Raw genomic sequence first — 18,675 nt, forward strand, 5'->3', positions numbered from 1 at the left:
AACAGCATCCTGTCTATCAACATCCAAAGTAACCACTGTGATCCATGCAATGGTCACCTCCAGACCAGATTATTGCAACTTGCTGTATGCAGGGCTACCCTTGAAGCTGCTTCAGAAACTCCAACTGGTCAAAAAATGTGGCTGTGCATTGGCTCCAGATTGGAGGCCAAATCTGATTCAAGGTTCTGGTCATGAACTAAATGGTCTGGAACCATTGTACCTGCGGAGCCACCTCTCCCTGTATTCCCCCCAAAGGGCATTTAGATGGGGCTAGCAAAATTTGCTTAGGGTCCCCAGCCCCAAGAAGATCAGACTAGCCGCAACCAGAGCCAGGACCATTTTGGCCCTGACTCCAGCCTCGTAGAATGTTTTTCCAAAGGAGATCAGAGCCCTGAGGGACCTCAAATGGTTCTGCAGGGCTTGTAGAATACAGCTGTTCCACCAGACCTCTGGCTGAGGCCTAAAGCATCGCTGAATGGAGTTGGAGCTCAGTAAGCCCCACTTAAATATCACCTGGGGCCAGTAAGACCTCCTCTGCCCCCTTTCTCCTTCTTTGCCATTTTACTTATCAGAATAGGCAATTAATGATTCAATTATTTTTAGATGTTTTAGATATTTTATTTAATATGTACTCTATTTATATGAGCCTCTTGTGGCGCAGAGTGGTAAGGCAGCCGTCTGAAAGCTTTGCCCATAAGGCTGGGAGTTCAATCCCAGCAGCCGGCTCAAGGTTGACTCAGCCTTCCATCCTTCCGAGGTCGGTAAAATGAGTACCCAGCTTGCTGGGGGGTAAACGGTAATGACTGGGGAAGGCACTGGCAAACCACCCCGTATTGAGTCTGCCATGAAAACGCTGGAGGGCGTCACCCCAAGGGTCAGACATGACCCGGTGCTTGCACAGGGGACACCTTTACTCTATTTATATATTATTTTTATATGTTTCACTATGATGTATCCTGCCCAGAGTCCAAAGAGAAATGTCAGGAAACAAGTACAATAGATAACAACAGATTTTATAAAATTAAAAGGCAAAATATTAAATACTATTAAAATTAATTAAATTTAATAGTATATTAAATGCTATTAAAATTAATTTAAATTACTATTAAGCCATAAACAGCCTAGGCTCAGCATTTCTAAGAGAATAGCTAAGCCTCTTGCTCCTTAAAATCTCAGTTCAGTTCTCATTGCCAACAATCAGGTCATGAAAGTCAGTGAGGGTACAGAGGGCCTTAATCACAGTAGTTCCTTCATTAGAAAATTCCATCCTCAAGGAGGCTTGCTTATTTTTAATGAAGTCTGCAAAATGTTGCTTTTCCAGAATGATTTAAATCAAATTATCATTTTCAATCAAATCTGTTAACATTAATAAAGCTGGTAATGGGTGCTGGGAGGAGCTGGGACTCACCGTCTAACCATTAATCAGGTTGGCTGTCCTGGCTGCACCATTCCTGATTGGCCATCTGCCAACCAAAGGCCAATCAGGAAGGATGTCCCACCCCTGGTCACATCCCCCTCCATTTCAGCCTGGTAAGCAGGAACTTGGAGAGAGGGTGGAGGGCTGGAGGGTAGGCCTGGGGGGGGTAGGGAGACTCTGCCAGCGCTCCCACTACCCTGAGCAGCAGGAGGAGGAGTGGACTGCCTCCCAGCACCTCCTTCCCCACCCTGAAAAGGCCTGCTGAGGCCTTTCTAAGCCTGGCCTAGCCTGCCCAGGAGGGTGTGTGTGGCCTAGCTCCCGTTGTATTCCGAGATACAACAAGCTTTTCTGCTAGTTACATCATAAACTTGGTTACATTAAGTTGTTGTGTAGTTCTTAGCATTATTGTTTTTTTAAAAAAAAATTATAAAGAATTATTATTTTGTCAGCCAGTTGAGGTTGTGAGAAAAGTAAGATACAAATGCTGAAAAATGAACACATCACCCACCCCAGATATATTCTGGATTCATTTTCCAGATCAAAGGTCAGAGACATATCATACCTGGCAAACCCTCTTGAACAGAGAAGACGTACTGCGAGCTGTTGAATCTGGGAGCATTGTCATTTTTGTCCTAAAAAGAATAGGTGTGTAACAGGAATGTCACGTCCAATTTCATGCTATGCTTAAGACAACCTGGAGTTTCTCAAGAACACTGGCACAAGTACAGGCATTTATGGTAGGATTATGTTCTCCTGGGGCTGGGAAATATCTGGAGATTTTGGGGTAGAGCCTGAGGAATCCAGGGCTTACGAGAGGAGATACTTCAGCAGAGTCTAATGCCATATAGTCCACCTCCCACGGCAGCCATTTTCTGTAGGTGAACTGATCGCTGTCACCTGGAGACCTGTTGAAATCCCAGGAGATCCCAAGCCACCAGCTGGAGGTTGGCAACCTGATATTCTACAGATAGGCAGGGATGGCCCAGATGTTAAGAGTCCCATAGCATGGCTACCCTGCCTGCCTCATAAAAAGAGTAAGTGTCCAGGGCTGAGCATGGATATGGATGCTATGTGTGTTTGCACATGCACACACACACCACTGGCTGAAAACTGGATTACTGTATCCAAGCAAGACTAAGATTGCAGTTTATATGCACTAATCCAGCAGTCCTTTCTAAGCATCCCTTTCCCAGTAAACTTCTATCAGGGAACATAATTACCTCCACATTGATGGTGACATTGACTGTGGTGTTCAACTGTGGGATGCCCAGATCATGCACAAGCACCGTCACCATCATGTTGCCACCAAGCTCCTTGGGAATTGCCTCTCGGTCCAGGGGCCCTCTGCTGATCAGCTCCCCTGTCTTTGGGTCAATTGTGAAATTCCTGCTGAAGCTCCCTGGCACAATCTCAAACATCAAGCGGCCATTATTAGTCTCTGGATCATCTTTGTCAGTGGCCTGGGAATAAACATTGGAGCTGTGAGCAACATTTAGTGAGATGGAATACACATGAGAGCCAGTGTGGTGTAGTGGTTAAGAGATGCAGAATCTAATCTGGAGAAACAAGTTTGGTTCTCTATTCTTCCACATGAAGCCTGTTGGGTCACCTTGGGCCAGTCACAGGTCTCTCAGCCCTCACAGGGTGCTTGTTGTAGGGAGAGGAAGGAAAAGGCAATTGTAAGCCACTTTGACACTCCCTAGCATAGTGGGGTATAAAACCTAACTCCTACACCTACTCATCTTCTCACTTCAAAAAGCCATAGTTATCGGGGTTTAAGCTGTGATCAGGGCACGTTTCTTCCTACTTGCCTGCTATGGTGGACTGAATCATGGCTGAGCATTTTTGATCCTGAAAACCACAAGACCTCTCAGACCAAAAAGACACACCAAAAAGACATAGAATCATAGAATCCTAGAATAATAGAGTTGGAAGGGACCTCATGGGTCATCCAGTCCAACCCCCTGCACAATTCAGGACACTCACATCCCAATCATTCATCTACTGTAACCTGCCACCCCTTTGCCTTCACAGAATCAGCCTCTTTGTCAAATGGCCAAGGGACCAAGCCCTATGAAGATAGGTTGAGGGACTTGGGAATGTTCAGCCTGGAGAAAAGGAGGTTAAGAGGGCCCTCTAAGTATTTGAAAGGTTGTCATTTGGAGGAGGGCAGGATGCTGTTCCCATTGGCTGCAGAGGAAAGGACACGCAGTAATGGGTTTAAACTACAAGTACAATGATATAGGCTAGATATCAGGAAAACATTTTTTCACATTCAGAGTAGTTCAGCAGTGGAATAGGCTGCCTAAGGAGGTGGTGAGCTCCCCCTCACTGGCAGTCTTCAAGCAAAGGTTCTGGTTCTAACCTTTAAGGCTTTAAGCAAGGTTCTGGTTCTAACCTTTAAGGCTTTACGCGGGCTGGGACCCACATACCTGAGGGACCGCCTAGTGCCCTATGCCCCCCGCAGGGCTCTGCGCTCTGCGAGTGAGAATCTTCTGGTCGTTCCCGGCCCTAGGGAAGCACGCCTAGCCTCGACCAGGGCCAGGGCCTTTTCGGTCCTGGCCCCCACCTGGTGGAATGAGCTCCCGGGTGAGCTGCGGGCCCTGCGGGACCCTTTAACATTCCGCAGGGCCTGCAAGACGGAGCTCTTCCGCCAGGTCTATGGTTGAGGCTGGGGCTGCCGGGGTACATCGACTGCTCTCCCCTGGGCTTCTTCTTGAACACCGTTGACCTCCTTCTCCTCCACCACCCCCTTTTTTAGGAATGGGGGTAGGAAGGGGATCTTATTATTGTGCTGCCATGTTGTGACATTTTAAAGTCTTTTAATGGGAGTTTTAATGGGTTTTTTAAGATATTGTAACCCGCCGCGAGCCATTTGGGAGTGGCGGGAAATAAATCGAAATAATAATAATAATAATAATAATAATAAAGGTTGGATACACACTTTTCTTGGATGCTTTAGGATGCTTTGGGCTGATCCTGCGTTGAGCAGGGGGTTGGACTAGATGGCCTGTATGGCCCCTTCCAACTCTATGATTCTATGATTCTATGGCTATCTAGCCTCTGCTTAAAAATTTCCAAAGATGGAGAACCCACCACCTGAGGAAGCCTGTTCTACTGAGAAACCGCTCAAACTGTCAGGAACTTCTTCCAGATGTTTAGATGGAATTTCTTTTGAATTAATTTCATCCCATTTGTTCTTGCCCGTCTGGGGCAAGAGAGAGCAATTCTGCTTCATCCTCCATATGGCAACCTTTTAAATACTTGAAGATGGTTATCAAATCCCCTCTCAGTCGTCTCCTCTCTAGGCTAAACAGACCAAGCTCCCCCAACCTTTCTTCATATGTCTTGGGCAGAGTCTGCACATCCTTTGTTTATTCCATTGTCAATCCTGTTGAATTCAGATTGCTTTGAACTCTGATCTTCCTCTTCCCCCCCCTCCCCATTGAAACAGGAAAGTCTTCTGCATGTGATTAGGGTAGTTCAGGGGGGGGGAGCCAAGCCTCTCTCTTTCTTTTCTTGAAGGGGGGGGAGAGGAGCCAAGCAGGGAGCCTCTTTCTTTTCTTGGAGGGGGAGGGGGAGAGGATCGAAAAAGGCAGAGAAGGGAGAAATATCCGGGACCGACAGAAGTTGAGAGAAATTAGGGGCTTCTCCTTTAAGGCAAGTTTGTCACATGATCACCTGTGGCCAATCACAGGTCCTCTACCAGGAGGAGAGCCCAGATTCAAAACAGCCTTTAAATATTGAGGGTTAAAAGCACTCTAAGATATCGCACAATAAAGGTAGGGGCACTCCGGATCAATCCTGCTTGCTGTAGAAGGAAATTTTAAATCACCCCAAATCCAAACGGAAATCGCATTCTGTGTAGAGGGCAGGGACTGAATCAATCTGGGGTTGGAATAAAAGCTCCGTGCAGTTTACACCTTGGTCTCCAAACCCCTCACCATCTTTGTTGCCCTCCTCTGGACACGTTCCAGTTTGTCAACATCCCTCTTCAACTGGGGTGCCCCAAACTGAATACAGTATTCCAAGTGAGGCCTAGCCTGAGCAGAGTAAAGCAGTACCATCACCTCCCATGATCTGGACATGATACTCCGTTTGATACAGCCCAAAATCCCATTTGCCTTTTTAGCCACTGAGTCACACTGCTGACTCATGTTCAATGTATGGTCTACTAAGACTCCTAGATCCTTTTCGCACATGCTACTGCCAAGACAAGTCTCCCCCATCTTATATTGGTGTATTTGGTTTTTCCTACCTAAATGCAGAACTTTACATTTGTCCCTATTGAACTTCATTTTATTTAGTTTAGCCCACTTGTCGAGCCTATCAAGATCATCCTGTATTCTGATTCTGTCTTGGCTTGTGTTTGCTACCCTTCCCAGTTTAGTATCATCTGCAAATTTAATAAGTATCCCCTCTAATCCCTCATCCAAATCATTTATAAATATCTTGAACAACACAGGCTCCAGGACAGATCCTTGGGGTACTCCACTTGTCACTCTTTTCCAAGAAGATGCTTGTTCTCTCTTCCACAAATACACACACACCCTTCCATACAACACTTCCCTCACAAAGTTCCATATATCTGCTGAGTCTCACACAACTCTCTTTTAGATTCAATTTGGTAGCTGTGTTGGTCTGAAGCAGCACAACAAAACAAAATCAGAGTTCAGTGGCACCTTTAAGACCAACGAAGATTTATTCAAGGCATGAGCTTTTGAGCGTCAGCACTCTTCCGCAGACTATGAACTGAGGAACCATCATGACAATGGGAATATAAAGCAAAAGTTAATTCTGTTAAATTAATCCTGATAAATTAGTAAACTGTGTCACAACATCCAAATACAGCCATATGATAATACTTTGCTATAACAGCCAATAAGACCCCTTGAATTCAGTTGTAGTTCGCAAAAACATAGGAGAAATAGTCCGTGATAGCCAGAACTGGAAGCCAGGTCCCTTATTGCAGTGTTCCCCAACCAGCGGTCTCCGGACCGGTACCGGGTCGTGAAGCCCTCAGTACCGGGCTGCCGAGGAGGGAGGCACCGGCGCATTAGCGGGCGATTGGCCGCTTCGGCAGAGGGGGAGCAAGGAGGAGCAGACAGGCATGGCTGTGGTTTCGAGACCAACTGGGGCTGGCTGCCGACTTGCATCGGCTGGGGGTGGGGGCGCGGGGGGAAGGGGTGAGTATTTGCTGTTTGGAGAAATTAAGAAAAGGCCGAGGGAGCAAACCTAAGTGTGGCAGAAGAATAGCAGGCGAGGAGGCAACCTCCTAACTTCTCTCCCACTTCCTGTCAAAATCCACTCCTGCTGCTATAAATGGAGCTGCCTTGTGTTGTTCCGAGGGCTGCTTCTGACAAAGGTGACCAGAAAGCACTCTGGCGCGGCCGTGAAGGGGACGGAGGGAATTCTCCTGCTCCACCTTAAGCCGCCAAGTCTAGGGAGGCTACGGGAGGCAACAGCGCCTCCATAAGCAGCTGCGGGTCCCGCTCGGGTGGTGATAGTGAAGGCGGCGGCGTGAGCGACTTGGGGAAGGGAGGGAGGAGCTCGTGCTGCCCGGACCAGCCCGTGCGCCGCCGCTTCCAGCACCAGCAGCTTTTGTGGGCAGAGGGTTCAGTTGGCGCAGTGCGAGCGAGCGTCAAGACCAAGGCGGCGTGGTGCACAGGGGTAGCGAAGACCCAGGGGAGGCAGCAGCATGATGTCTGAGCTGCCGCCACCGCCGCCCTCCAGAGCCAGACCACACCCACACCGAGTTGGAAAAGCTCATCCAGCAGCGCGCCATGCTCTGTGTCATCTAAAAGGAAAGCATTTCGTACCAGCCCACACTTCCCTGCCCAGCGCTCTCGCCTCCGCCGCCGCCATCATGACGCCCCAGTCCTCCCAGTATGCAGCGCGTTGTGCAGAGCCAGCCGCTGCCCCTGCCCCCTCCGCCTCATTGGACCGGACGGGAGCGTCCGTTGCCTCCTCAAGCCCAGGAGGAGCCCTTCCCCATTAGTCTGAGAAAAATCGTGTGCTAGTTTGCCGGCGCCAGATTACTCCAGGCCGAGCACAGGGGCTGCTCCAAGAGGAGAGGCTGGAGAGTGGCAAGCAAGGTGAAAGGGCTGCCAGGGTGCGCAGTGGGGGCCGGTGCCTGCACCTCCCCCCCCCCCGGTCCCCAGGCCTCCATCCCCGCTGCCCGTCGGTCCCCAGCCCGAAAAAGGTTGGGGTCCACTGCTTTATTGAATGTCATGTTCCAACATTGTATATGGCATCAAGTGCCAACAATGCCCCTTTGTTCTCTACATAGGGCAAACAGGTCAAACCCTTCACCAAAGGATCAATGGACACAGTCTGACATCAAAAACCACAAAACAGAAAAACCTTCAACCTTCTAGGACATTCAGTAAGGGACCTGAAAGTAGCAGTTTTATTGCAAAGGAACTTCAAGAATAGGCTAGAAAGGGGGATTGCAGAAATGCAAGGTATTACAACACTCAAAACAATGACATACTCTGGACTCAACAAGGACAAAGGTTTTTTATCTCACTATGCATGTTAACCTTGTTTAACGTGTGTATCCACATTCTTCATAATGTATTTTATTGGGACAATGTGACTGTTAGTGATATATAAGGTAATTTTGAATTTAACTCTCTGGTCTCAGGACAAAATAGTTGCCAGTTTCTACATGTAGGAATGTTTCACGCTTGGGTTGAGACAGATGGGGCAAAAAACAAATGGTAAAGTGTAAGCTGTTAGTCCCTAACATAGACAGTATTATTTCTCCTACTAGCTTCAAACCCCAAGAACGGGCCTTAAAAGCCCCCCTCCCTGGCCCTGGCCCTGGCCCTGGCCCTGGCCCTGGCCCTGGCCCTGGCCCTGGCCCTGGCCAGGCAGCTTAAGGTAGCTTGGGCCGCTCGGACTCCAGAGCAACTCACAGCCAGATCAAGTGGGGTGGGCGGGGGCTGGCCAGCTTATTAGCAGGCCCAGCTCCCTAGCAGGCAATCAGCAGGACAGGAAGTCCTCGTTAGCAGGCCCTGCTTAGCAGGCCAGGAGGCTCTCCTTAGCAGGCCACCACGACCTTTTGCCCAGGGCCCTCTCTCCTTACCTGCTGCTGACTCCAAGCACTGAGGCGTGTCTGAGAGCAAAGAGGCTAGAGTCCAGGGACGGAGGGCAGGAAATGCAGGGGCAGGACCAATCAGGGTGCAGCCAGCTTTGCTATTCCAACTCGGACACCCAGGACACATTCCACCCCCTAGGCTGTTTCACAAATATTAAGAGGAACAATGGATGGATAAGGATGTTTTTGTGAACTACAACTGAATTTGAGGGGACTTATTGGCTGTTTTACCAAAGAACTATCATATTGCTATGTTTGGATGTTGTGACACAGTTTACTAATTTATCAGGATTAACTTTTGCTTATATATTCCCACTGTCATGATGGTAGTTCATAGTCTGAGGAACAGTGCTTGCACTCGAAAGCTCATGCCTTGAATAAAACTTTATTGGTCTTAAACGTGCCAATGGTTTTGTTTTACTGTACAACTCTCTTTTACAAGAGATGCTTCTTTTCCTTCCTGCAACAGATGAGAACCCATCAGCCATAATACAGTAGAAGAAAAAAGTCTCAAGCTGGCGATGGTGAAGTGATTTAGTGTTTGTTTGTTCATTTATTCATATTTATATACTGCCCTCCCCGAAGGCTCAGGATGGTTTACATAGAACTGAAAACTATACATGGAACCTTACATATAGTAACTATAAGATTAATATTATTAACCGACAATAACAAGGTAACAGTATAACATTAAGCAATAGTAATACAAACAGGTCCAGGAGTCTTGGTGGATTTCTAGGGGGGAGGGGGGCAGGGGCCCTGCAAATGTTGTTGATTGTGCCTGGCCTCAGCCAAATGCCTGGTGGAGGAGCTCCCTTTTGCAGGCCATGCGGAACTGTTTTAGTTCCGTCAGGGCCCTGATCTCCTCTGGGAGCTCATTCCACCAGGTGGGGGCCAGTACAGAGAAGGCTCTGGCCTTGGTCGAGGCCAGGCGGACTTCTTTAAGGCCAGGGACCATTAGCCGGTTGGTAGTGGCAGAGCGTAGAACTCTTTTGGGGGCATAGGCAGGGAGGCGGTCCCTCAGGTACACTGGGCCCTGACCGCGTATTGCCTTGAGGGTAATTACCAGAATCTTTAACCTGATCCGGAATTCAGCTGGCAACCATTGCACTTGATGAAGGATGGGCCAGATGTGGGACCTCCATGGTGTTGCTGTGAGGATCCTGGCCACTGCGTTTTGGACCAGCTATAGTTTCTGGGTCAAGGCTAAGGGCAGGCCTGCGTAGAGCGAGTTACAGAAATCCAGTCTGGAGGTGACTGCCATGTGGATCACTGTGTCTAAGAGTTCTGGGGCCAGGTAAGGCACTAGTAGCTTGGCTTGGTGGAGATGGTAGAATGCCAGCTATGCTACCTTCATGACCCGGGCTTCCACCATGAGGGAAGCATCTAGAATCATGCCCAGATTACTGGTGGAGTGAGCCATAGTGAGCTCTACGCCATCCAGGGTGGGCAGGCACGCTTCCTCACATGGGCCCTTCCTACCTAGCCACAGGACCTCCGTCTTTACAGGGTTGAGCTTCAGATGACTCTGCTTGAGCCATCTTGTCATTGCTTCCAGGCAACTGGCTAATGCTTCTGGGGGAGAGTCAGGGCGGCCATCCATCAGGAGGAAGAGCTGGGTGTCGTCTGCATATTGATGACAACCCAGCCCAAACTTCCGTACCAGTTGTGCAAGAGGGCGCATGAAACTATTGAATAGGATAGAGAGGACCGCCAAGGGGTCACACTGCTATAGGGGAATTACATGTAATGAAGCTAATATTAGTAGACCCCTTAAAAATTGAATTCATGAGACCAGTTTGGGATTGAATTACACAGCCAAGATATGATAGAGACTAAGTTATATTCAACAACCAAAAAACATTATTAGAGGATTGAGTTATTACAACATTGAGATTTAGAATTCACTGATGAAGAAACCGAAAACAGACATATACCTGGGCATCCGTTTTGAAATTGTTTTGAATATTTGGTTTGAACATTAAATCACTTCACCATTGCCAGCTTGAGACTTTTTTCTTCTACTCTTTTCCTTCCTGGGCAGGCAAAACCAGAATAAGAAGCAAGGAGACCAACACTTCTTCCATTGGACTAATTAATTTGGGGATATAAGTCAGCTGCAGTGAATTCCATAAGGGTGGGAGAGCTAACACATCAGTTTTTTTGTGGGGCTCCTAACCCGAAGTACAAAGGCCCCCGAAGTACAAAGGCCCCCTCACCAGAATCTTCCTTCCTTAGAAAGCCTCACTCATGTGCTCAAGAATAACACAGCTTATTGGAGAGCAAAGTTGGGGCTGGATTAAAAAATATAGGAGCTTCCACAAGGGATGGGTTGGAAATGGCAAGATCGCCTGATAGCTCTTAGGAAAGTGTCGCCTGTTAGACAATTTCCCCCCATCGTACCTCCAAAGAACTCAGTGCAATATACATGGTTCTCTCATCTTCCAAATTACCTTCACAGCAACCCTACAAGTCAGGCTATGTAGAAATAGAATAGCAGGCCCAAGAAAGCTGATCCAGTCTGTCTTATGGCTGGCGGTCACATTTGAACATGGGTCTCCCTAGTCTAATGCTCTAACCACTGAGCTACACTGAACTACACTGACAACAATTGGGGCAGGGAAGGACTTCAGTAGAACATAATGCTATGGAGTCCACACTCCAAAGCAGCCATTTTTTCTAAGGGAACTGATCTGTCACCTGGAAATAAGCTGTAAAACTGGGGAATCCGCTATATAAAGTACATTATTTTTTTTAATAGTCCTGGGGTAGCCAAACTATGGCTCTCCAGGTGTTCATGGACTCCATTTCCCATAATGCTGCTGACAGGGGCTTACGGGAATTGAATGCTGCTGGCAGGGAATTGTAGTCCATAGACATCTGGAGAGCCACAATTTGGCCACCCCTGCTCTAGTCCCACTTGGAGACTGGCATCACTAATGGTTGAGAAGGAGTGTTCCTTTATTACACAGAGAAGGAAATAGAAATTGAAGTATTTGGGGCTTCGGGGGTTAAAGCTAGCAAACAGCATGCATCCAGGGGTATGACCATGGAAATGTACAGGGCATCTAAACTTTTTCATGAATCTCTCTCCTTGCACCAAACCTACCTATCAGCCTCAGAACCTCTTCCTAGTTCCCCTTTCTTTCATTCATTTAAACATAAACAAGAGAGACATGACAGCTGTGATCCTTAAATCACACAAGACATTCTGTCCTGGTGCAGCAATTCTGCTGATGTGTGTGGAATTCACAGTAATATGTGATTAATAGTTAACTTACAACAACTTGAGAAGAATCACAACCTCAATCCAATACTGTGGCTGACCTCAGTTACTTAGGTGGGTCTGGAATGAAGTTGGCAGACAATTCCTGGTGGAAAGGAGTCCCTATCCAAGGATAAGCATTGATGTAGATGTCTTTGATAAGTTGTATTCTAGTTACTCCTTAAAAGTGCCCAGGAAAAAAGCTGGTGTTTTAACTTTACCTGGATTTGGACTCTAACTGTATCCTGGCCTTCAGGGATGAAGACATTGTAAGAGCCTGACACAACGGGAGCATTGTTGTTTATGTCAACCACGGTGATCTCCAACTGTGTGGAACCAGATAAACCATCCCCATCTACTGCCTGTAAAGTGGCATAATAAACAGATCTGCTTCCCCATTCCAGTTTACTGCCATTTGCCACCAGCACTGTGCCGCTTGATGCATTCACTGTAAAAGTGAACAATCTGCATGGTAAACAAAAAGATAAATCAATGAATTGTCAAAGGTCTTCACAGCCGGAGTGAACTGGCTGTTGTGGGTATTCTGGGCTGTGTAGCTGATGTGGTCTGGTAGTTTTAGTCCTTTTAATCTCCTAGTGCCCTCTTGCTGTGTCCTACTTCTGAAGATGCCAGCCACAGTTTATAATGAAACATCAGGACCTAAAACTACCAGACCACAGCCACACAGCCTGGATCATCCACAACAACCCAAAAGACAAATCCCTGAGGCTTGACATACAACAATTCCCTCCAAACAAAAAAGGGCCTACACCACTGCCCTCTTTCATTCCTCCCCATTGTTCTGGCTATCATGGGTACATACATGCTGTCAGGCAGTAGCTGGTAGGTGATCTCTCCATAAATTCCACTGTCTGGATCAGTGGCCTGCAGGAAACAGAAAGCACCAGCAGATTTTTATCACAATTATTCACACACTTCTACATTAATCCCTATGGATGGCTACTGGCAACACAGTTGACTTTTGTGTCAGGGGGTTAAAGGAGGCACATGATATCTAGTCGCAAAGCCTCTTTCCATTCCAAAAACCACAGTTTCCTCTTATCCCATCATCCTCTGTTCTTTCCCTCCCCTGCCTAGGCGCAGGTCAACAGTGCAGCTCTCATACCGTGATGCCAGAAGAGACAATGGTCCCTGGCGGGCTCTCCTCCAACACATGAAGTTTGTACTCGCTCTGATTGAATTCGGGTCTGTGGTCATTGATGTCAAGAAGGCGGATGGTGACCATAGCAAAGGAGCAGCAATCAGTTGTCTTCCTGGTGTCATTTGCTACAATCTACCAAGATTAGAAGAAGGACCCAAGTCAAACTCATGTCAAAGCCCTGCCTTTGTTCACATCATCAGAGCAAAACTCAAAAAAGAAGCTTGCTAAGGGCAGTACTGGAAGAGGGCAGTGTAGGATCAACCAGCTAGATCAGGCTTTTTCAACCAGGGTTTTGAGAAACCCTGGGGTTTCTTGATGAACCTGTAAAGGTCTCTCGAATGGGTGGGGTGGGAATTAATTATTTTTAATATATTTTTTAAATTTGTTAAACATTTGTCAGGTAATATGACCAAATATGGTCATGTGGACCCATTTTTCCCCCTTCCAAAATGGCCAATGATGGGACTGGAGGAGAGTCTGCCTCTGCCTGAGATTTCTGTCAGGATTCTCCCCCCATACATACAGGTGTGTGTGTGTGTATTTATATCATAGAATCACAGAATCACAGAGCTGGAAGGGGCCATACAGGCAATCTAGTCGAACCCCCTGCTCAATGCAGGATCAGCCCTAACTATACTAAAGCATCCAAGAAAAGTGTGTATCCAGCCTTTGCTTGAAGACTTCCAGTGAGGGGGAGCTCACCACCTCCTTAGGCAGCCTATTCCACTGCTGAACTACTCTGACTGTGAATTTTTTTTCCTGATACCTAGCCTATATCGTTGTACTTGTAGTTTAAACCAGTGGTCCCCAACCTTTTTATCACTGGGGACCGGTCAATGCTTGACAATTTTACTGAGGCCCGGGGGAGGGTAGACTTTTGCCGTGGGACATCGCTGCTACCTGAGCCCCTGCTCCACTTGCTTTCCTGCCGGTGCCCCTGACTTCCTGCCACTCGCTGGGGGGTGCTACCAGCAGCAGCTGCACAGTGCCACGCCAAGGGGGAGCCCCAGCCATGGCGGCCGCTGGAGAGCACCAAAGGTGAGCCAGTGGCAGAGTGGCAGGGCAGCCCCTGACACAGCAGCCGGGGAGAAGGATGAGGAGGAGCCGCAGACCAGTACCGACTGATCCACGGACTAGTACCGGCCCCTGGCCCGGGGGTTGAGGACCACTTGTTCAAACGAATTACTGTGCGTCCTTTCCTCTGCAGCCAATGGAAATAGCATCCTGCCCCCCTCTAAGTGACAACCTTTCAAATACTTAAGTATTTGAAAGGTTGTCACTTGGAGGAGGGCAGGATGCTGTTCCTGTTGGCTGCAGAGGAAAGGACGCGCAGTAATGGGTTTAAACTACAAGTACAACGATATAGGCTTTAGGATGCTTAGGGCTGAACCTGCGTTGAGCAGGGGGTTGGACTAGATGGCCTGTATGGCCCCTTCCAACTCTATGATTCTATGATTCTATGATCCCCTCTCAACATCCTTTTCTCCAGGCTGAACATTCCCAAGTCCCTCAACCTATCTTCACAGGGCTTGGTTCCTTGGCCCCAGATCATCCTCGTCGCTCTCCTCTGTACCCTTTCAATTTTATCTACATCCTTCTTGAAGTGAGGCCTCCAGAACTGCACACAGTCCTCCAGGTGTGGTCTGACTAGTGCCGTATACAATGGGACTATGACACCTTGTGATTCTGATGTGATGCCCCTGTTGATACAGCCCAAAATGGCATTCGCCTCTTTTACCGCTGCATCACACTGCCTGCTCATGTTTAGTTTACAAATGAGAAGGGGAGGGACCCCTGGTGGGCATGGACACCAGCTGTGCTTCCCAATCATATTCTGCATGATTGTGCCATTTCTGGGGTTTCTCGAAGCCTGAAGAATGTTTCAGGGGTTTCTCCATGGTAAAAAATCAGTGAGAAAGGCTAGGCTAGATGGTTGCCTCCTAGGTGGCCAGTGCTTTGTTTGCTGATTGTCAGAAGACATTGCAGCCTTCTCTACTTGGTGGGCAGTACTTCTCACATCTGGTAAGAGTACAATAATGATGGGGATCCTTTAATTCTACAAGAAGGTGCTCCGGTAACGGTGACCATACAGTTTGATAATATTAATCTCTGAGTATATCCTTATTAAGATAGACATTGTTCCTGTTTATATCTGCATCTGCTATACGCAGTTTGCCTAGAAGGAGATTTCAGCGGGTAGCATGAAAATATGATGTAACTTCCTCTTGGCAGCTTAGATCCCCCAATTTATGGGTGACAGCCAAAAGGGCCAATGCAACAGAATGGGCCTTGATTTTTGCACCTCTTACCTCCACGGTCACAGAATGATTAGGTATCTTTTCGTAGTCCAAAACACTTGAATTGCTCACTAGCACCTGTACAGTGCCTACATTCACAATCTGCTGGGGTGTCACTGAGAAGGCGAATGCATCTGGACCATGCAAGGACAACTGAAAGGTGCCATTAAGACCCTGTTCGGGGGGAAAGGCAGGGTACTTGGTACTTGGAAAATCAAGGTTTTCAACACATTTTGTCTGCGCTAGCACAACTAAACCGATACTTTTTTTGTTCTGCTGTATTTTTACTTCTGTTTAATTGCTTCTGTTTATTTATTTTAAAGAGGTACAGTCGTTCCACTTGTCCAACATGTTTTACAAAGAATAACAGTCAAAAATTTGCCTCTCAAGAAATATATATTTTTCAAAAGGTAACAATTTGAACGTGACCCTCCCGAAATTCTGAGAACTATCCTCACATGCTCACCTTGTCAGGATCATAGGCCACAATGCTCAAGTTGGTCACAGGTGTTCTTGGGGAAGCATGCTCCTCTATCTGACCCGAAAAGTTACTCACAGGGAAGTCTGTGAAATTGCAGGCAGGGTACTCACACCAATAGAACTGAGGGGTGTTGTCATTGAGATCCGTGACCTGGATAGTCACAGTGGTGCTCACCTGTGCCACCTGCTGGTAAATGTTCAATTTTTTTTCTCGAGCCTAAGTAGTAAAGCCAGAGAGACAAAATGAGATCTGGGGTGGGGGTGGGGGATAAAATTAGTTCCCACTCCTCAGAGCTACTCCTTTTGCTCACCACAACTTGGAGTTGCACCTCTTCACCTGGAACACCTTCTCGGTCAAGATTACCACTCAAAGCAATTATCCCTGTGGTACTGTTGACTGTAAACATATTATGGGCACCTAATGGAGAGGAAGAAAAAAAAACCCTGACCTGTCACACTGAAAGGCAAAGGATCTATCAGTTGGCTGGGGTAACGCTTATAACTAGGTTTCCTTTAGATATCAGGAAATGGAGACAGTCATGTTTTCCTGTAAGAATAGGTGGGATGCAAGAAGCTATTGTAAAGGCTAGTTGCCTCGTAAAGCAAAAACCCATTTTATTTTTTATTTATTATGCAACTTCTATACTACCCTCTTGTGGAGGTCAGGAATCACCTACGCCTACACAGCTTGGAGACACCAGGGAGTTGCCAACCTCCAGTCACGGCCTGGAGATGGATTGTGTGTGTGTGTGTGGCCCTGTGCCCACCCCCTCTGCCCAAAGACCCTTCTTCCCGCCAAGATCCCCACTGGTTTCCCGGAAAAAGGCAGGAGAATTTTTCAAACAGGTCTGCAGAGATCGCCCTTCATAAAAATTATTTCCGTGCTAAAGAAGGGAAGGAGCTGAAATCACTTTGGAGAAAGTGCCTCAATAATTGGGGGTGGGGATGGGGCTGCTCTAGGGAAGCAAGTCCTGTGTGGTGGGAGGGGGGAGAAAGAGAGAGCAAACTCTGAGGTAACTCTGAGGTACGCTTCTAGGGAACACTGTGTGTGAACGAGACCTTGGGGTACTTGTGGATTGTAAACGAAACATGAGCAGGCAGTGTGATGCAGCGGTAAAAAAGGTGAATGCCATTTTGGGCTGTATCAACTGGGGCATCACATCAAAATCACAAGATGTCACAGTCCCATTGTATACGGCACTGGTCAGACCACACCTGGAGTACTGTGTGCAGTTCTGAAGGCCTCACTTCAAGAAGGACATCGATAAAATTGAAAGGGTACAGAGGAGAGCGACGAAGATGATCTGGGGCCAAGGGACCAAGCCCTATGAAGATAGGTTGAGGGACTTGGGAATGTTCAGCCTGGAGAAAGGGAGGTTGAGAGGGGACATGATAGCCCTCTTTAAGTGTCTGAAAGGTTGTCACTTGGAGGAGGGCAGGATGCTGTTCCAACTGGCTGCAGAGGAAAGGACATGCAGTAATTGGTTTAAACTACAAGAACAACGATATAGGTTAGATATCAGGGGGAAAAATTTCACAGTCAGAGTAGTTCAGCAGTGGAATAGGCTGCCTAAGGAGGTGGTGAGCTCCCCCTCACTGGCAGTCTTCAAGCAAAGGTTGGATACACACTTTTCTTGGATGCTTTAGGATGCTTAGGGCTGATCCTGCGTTGAGCAGGGGGATGGACTAGATGGCCTGTATGGCCCCTTCCAACTCTATGATTCTATGATTCTAGGTATCCAAACTCCTTTTAAGATTTGGGAAGGCTTGACCGACTCTGGGGCAATTCCCCCCAAAGGTGCCTATTGATTTGTGGGGTGTCAGGATCAGCTTCTGCTGTCTGCCATGTTTGGTTTCAGTGAACCTAAGAGGTTCCATATTGGTGTGCTTTGTCCTTGCTAACTTTCCCATGTAACCAAAATGCTTATGACTCTGTAGTGTCCCTTTGATTCCCCCCTCCTTTGATCCCATTGCTTTCACACTGCATAGTCTCCCTGCTGTGATACATTGTTGCCCATGTTCCTGTAAACATCTTATCTGCTAGCCGGAGGCACCGGCCTGACCAAGGCCGTGCTAACTCTGGCACCTTGGCAGGAAGCCTGGGATGGCACCTGGGTGAGAGAGTGACCCCCTCCCCTTGGGAACGGGTCTGGTTTCGGCGGGAGAATTGTATTGATAACTGCTTGCATCCCTGATATCGAACAGTCTTGACTTCGAATGTTAAAGTGTTCAGATCTACTTCCAATTAAAGCTTTCTTCCTATAGAAGCTTGTTTGTGAGTTTTGTCTGCTCTTGACAGTAAGTCAAGACTCACAATGCCTTTCCTCCGTACCAATGGCCATGTTCGGAGGGGGCACCTTCCTTGGCGACATCCCGGACGAGGAGGACGATGTGGCTGGTGGGCCGGACGGGGATACCGAGCTGATCGAGCTGCTCGACCTGGGAGACTCCTTGAATCGGGGAGGCCTGATGCTCGCGCCCCTGGGGGCACGAACCCAGACAGCTACCCAGATGCTGGTCCGGTCCGGAATGACGCAGGCGCTCGAAGGTTTCAAACCCGCACCTCAGTTCTTCCTGGAGCAGCAGGTCACAGACCGGCGTCGGGCGTATCGGTTCAACAACCACACCGTGCGGATCGGGTGGGGTCTGGCTTTCCCGATAGGGGTGCCCGACCAAGAAGCCGCTACCATGGTGGAGGTGTTGGACCTCTGCGATCGAGTGGGCTGGATGGAAGACTAGCTCACAATGGTGGCAGGCGAGCTGGGAGAAGAGTCCCAACGGATGGCCCGATGCTTCCTTGCCAAGTTGCGCCGGCTGTCGGCCATCCCCGAGGAGGGGACGGCAATCGCCCTCCTGGCTGGCCTCTTGGAGGAAGAAGGAGCAAGAGGGACTGGGCGTCCTGAGGACCCTCTGCCCCGGGAGCCGCTGCCGCGAAGAACTGGAACAAGACCC

At 48.1% G+C, this 18,675-nt stretch overlaps 1 protein-coding gene across 4 annotated transcripts in view; it reads right to left on the reverse strand.

Annotated features, from left to right (window-relative positions):
* CDHR2 (cadherin related family member 2) overlaps positions 1 to 18,675 on the reverse strand; it is a 67,455-nt gene that overhangs the window by 21,976 nt on the left and 26,804 nt on the right. For all 4 annotated transcript variants that reach the window (XM_077326324.1, XM_077326322.1, XM_077326321.1 and 1 more), the window contains 8 exons: positions 16,035 to 16,141; positions 15,710 to 15,940; positions 15,256 to 15,417; positions 12,911 to 13,078; positions 12,608 to 12,669; positions 12,006 to 12,249; positions 2,638 to 2,877; positions 1,980 to 2,049 (listed from right to left, as the gene is read on the reverse strand). In XM_077326324.1, coding sequence (XP_077182439.1) covers positions 1,980 to 2,049; positions 2,638 to 2,877; positions 12,006 to 12,249; positions 12,608 to 12,669; positions 12,911 to 13,078; positions 15,256 to 15,417; positions 15,710 to 15,940; positions 16,035 to 16,141 — 1,284 coding nt within the window. The remainder of the gene's footprint in view (positions 1 to 1,979; positions 2,050 to 2,637; positions 2,878 to 12,005; positions 12,250 to 12,607; positions 12,670 to 12,910; positions 13,079 to 15,255; positions 15,418 to 15,709; positions 15,941 to 16,034; positions 16,142 to 18,675) is intronic.

This window comes from Paroedura picta, chromosome 3, assembly GCF_049243985.1.
Source record: "Paroedura picta isolate Pp20150507F chromosome 3, Ppicta_v3.0, whole genome shotgun sequence".
NCBI classification, from domain to species: Eukaryota; Metazoa; Chordata; class Lepidosauria; order Squamata; family Gekkonidae; genus Paroedura; species Paroedura picta.